This window comes from Danio rerio, chromosome 23 (genome assembly GCF_052040795.2).
Source record: "Danio rerio strain M-AB ecotype USA chromosome 23, GRCz13ab, whole genome shotgun sequence".
Taxonomy (NCBI): domain Eukaryota; kingdom Metazoa; phylum Chordata; class Actinopteri; order Cypriniformes; family Danionidae; genus Danio; species Danio rerio.
The window spans coordinates 47,605,001-47,607,500 of NC_141043.1; the positions used below are offsets into that span (position 1 = coordinate 47,605,001).

General features: G+C 41.4%; 1 protein-coding gene across 2 annotated transcripts in view; it reads left to right on the forward strand.

Moving 5' to 3' along the window:
- Positions 1–2,500, forward strand: part of nfxl1 (nuclear transcription factor, X-box binding-like 1) — a 51,732-nt gene that overhangs the window by 18,296 nt on the left and 30,936 nt on the right. For both annotated transcript variants that reach the window (XR_015524145.1, XM_087307876.1), the window contains exons 10-12: positions 239–363; positions 750–872; positions 1,057–1,147. Coding sequence is in view for 1 of the 2 variants with exons in the window: in XM_087307876.1 (XP_087164002.1) it covers positions 239–363; positions 750–872; positions 1,057–1,147 (339 nt within the window). In the remaining variant the exon portion in view is untranslated. The remainder of the gene's footprint in view (positions 1–238; positions 364–749; positions 873–1,056; positions 1,148–2,500) is intronic.

Sequence of the window (2,500 nt, forward strand, 5' to 3'; positions counted from 1 at the left end):
ACATTAAACACACCCAAATCACACATATACATTACACATACACACAAGTTACAAACACACATACTCTGACCACTCATTCACTATCTCTCTCTCTCACACACACACACACACACACACACAGCGTCACGCATTTAATATGACAGAATAAATTTTGTTTGAGTATCTAAGTATTTAAGCTTGGGATTTCCTGTCTAATGCATTGCCGCATGTGTGTGTGTGTGTGTGTTCGTGTGTTCAGAGAGTGTGTTGCCATGTACTGTGGATGTACCCACCTGTGGAGACACCTGCGGGAAGAACTTGGACTGTGGTTTACACACCTGCTCAATGCGCTGCCACAGAGGAGCCTGTGAGACCTGCCGACAGGTGATACACACACACACACACACACACACACACACACACACACACACACATAAATATGAAAAACACACTCAGACTAACACAATATCACAACTCAGACACACTCAAGCATTCACACATTGTTTACACACCCTGATGCTGGCATAGCACACACACATTCATGTAACACACATGCTCAAACACACACATTCATAACACAAGTTTAGTCACGTGGAAACACTTTGGGTGAAATTTAACCGGTTGTTGGAAAGAAAGTCCTTCAGAATGTGTTTATTGATTGTGTGTGTGTGTGTGTGTGTGTGTGTGTGTGTGTGTGTGTGTGTGTGTGTGTGTGTGTGTGTGTGTGTGTGTGTGTGTGTGTGTGTGTGTGTGTGTGTATGCATGCGCAGGAAGTAGAAAAGACCTGTCGATGTGGCCGTTACAGCAAACTCCTGCCTTGTCATAAGGAATATCTCTGTGAGTCCAAATGCAACAAGACCCGGGCCTGCAGCAGACACCAGTGCAAGAGGAAGGTATGTAGAAAGCACACACACACACACACACACACACACACACACACACACACTCACTCACTCACTCCACTGATATCTCTTTGTGCCTCATTCGCACATGTCCACTTGTAACACTCAGTCTCACACCTGTGATGTTGATAATGTGTGTGTGTGTGTGTGTGTGTGTGTGTGTGTGTGTTTGCAGTGTTGTCCAGGAAACTGTCCTCCGTGTGACATGAACTGCGGTCGCATGTTGGGCTGCAGGAACCACAAATGCCCATCCGTGTGCCATCAAGGTGAGCCGTGATACACATGTGATGATATTCATTCATTTTCCTTCGGCTTAGTCTCTTATTTATCAGGGGTCACCCCAGTGGAATGAACCGCCAACTATTCCAGAATATTTTCTAAGCAGCGGATGCCCTTCCAGCCGCATCCCAGTACTGGGAAACACCCATGCACTCTCACATTCTCACACACACTCATACACCAATTTAGTTAATCAGTTCCCCTAAAGCACATGCGTTTGTATTGTGGGGGAAGCCCGAGCACCCGGAGGAAACCCAAAAATGTGTATTTAATTCAGGTGTACTAATTTTTGGACTGATCTTCAGTTTTTTTTGTTTGATTAGTTCCAGTTTTGTCTTTTGTACTGGCTAGTCTTATGTATATGCACAGATTATTGCAGTGTCCTATAAATGGCCAATATAACATGAGTTGCAGTGCGATATTGCTGTATATCGGCACTTGTGGGAGACGTGCATTGGCTTGAGTGCCTGAGTGTCCCACCAGTGACCGTATACAGCCATATCGCACTGCTACTCGTGTGATATTGCGTTTATACAACAGATTGACGGCATAATCCTGTATATAAATAAAAAAATCAAACACTGTGAGTCTCAAAAACCCTTTTGCATGGGGAACTACTTTTTTCCGTCATGCATTCACATTTGTAGCTGACGTCAGAACAGTTGCTCATTTACCAACGTCACTTTAGAGCTAGTGTTTAGATGATTCTCTAGGGTAATGTCTAAAGGGATGACAAAACAGGTGATTTTGCTCACATGTTAGGATTGTAAGGCTGATCAGCATGAAATGCCATCAGTCTACAGAGATTTCCCAATTTGTCTCTGTTGCAATTGGGAGATCACAATAGTTAGCCCCGTAAAGCCAAAGCAGCGCAAACACTAGCAGATTACTATGGTATACAGTTGAAGTCAGAATTATTTGTCCCCCATGAATTATTAAACCGCTTGTTTATTTTTTCCCCAATTTCTGTTTAACTAGGGGTGTAACGATACAATGTGTATCACGATATAATGTTCACGATTCGATATGTATCACGATATTTGGAATAAAAATTGAAAATTTAACTGAAATGCAAATTTTACCAAGTAAACTATTTTTTATGTATTTCTTTTGTTTCAACTTGTTAAACTGAACCTTCTTTAAGAAAATAAATTAAACAGGCCTGTCTGTGGAAAATAAAACAATTTAAAAACTTCTTAAAAATATTATTGAAATGACAGAGACAAAATTAAGGAACAATTTAAGTAAAGGTGCAAAAAAAATAAGCTTTCTATTCCACATTTCCAGGTAATCAGCAGTTCTATAAGATAATCCTGAACTGATGTGTATCAGTCTGAGAG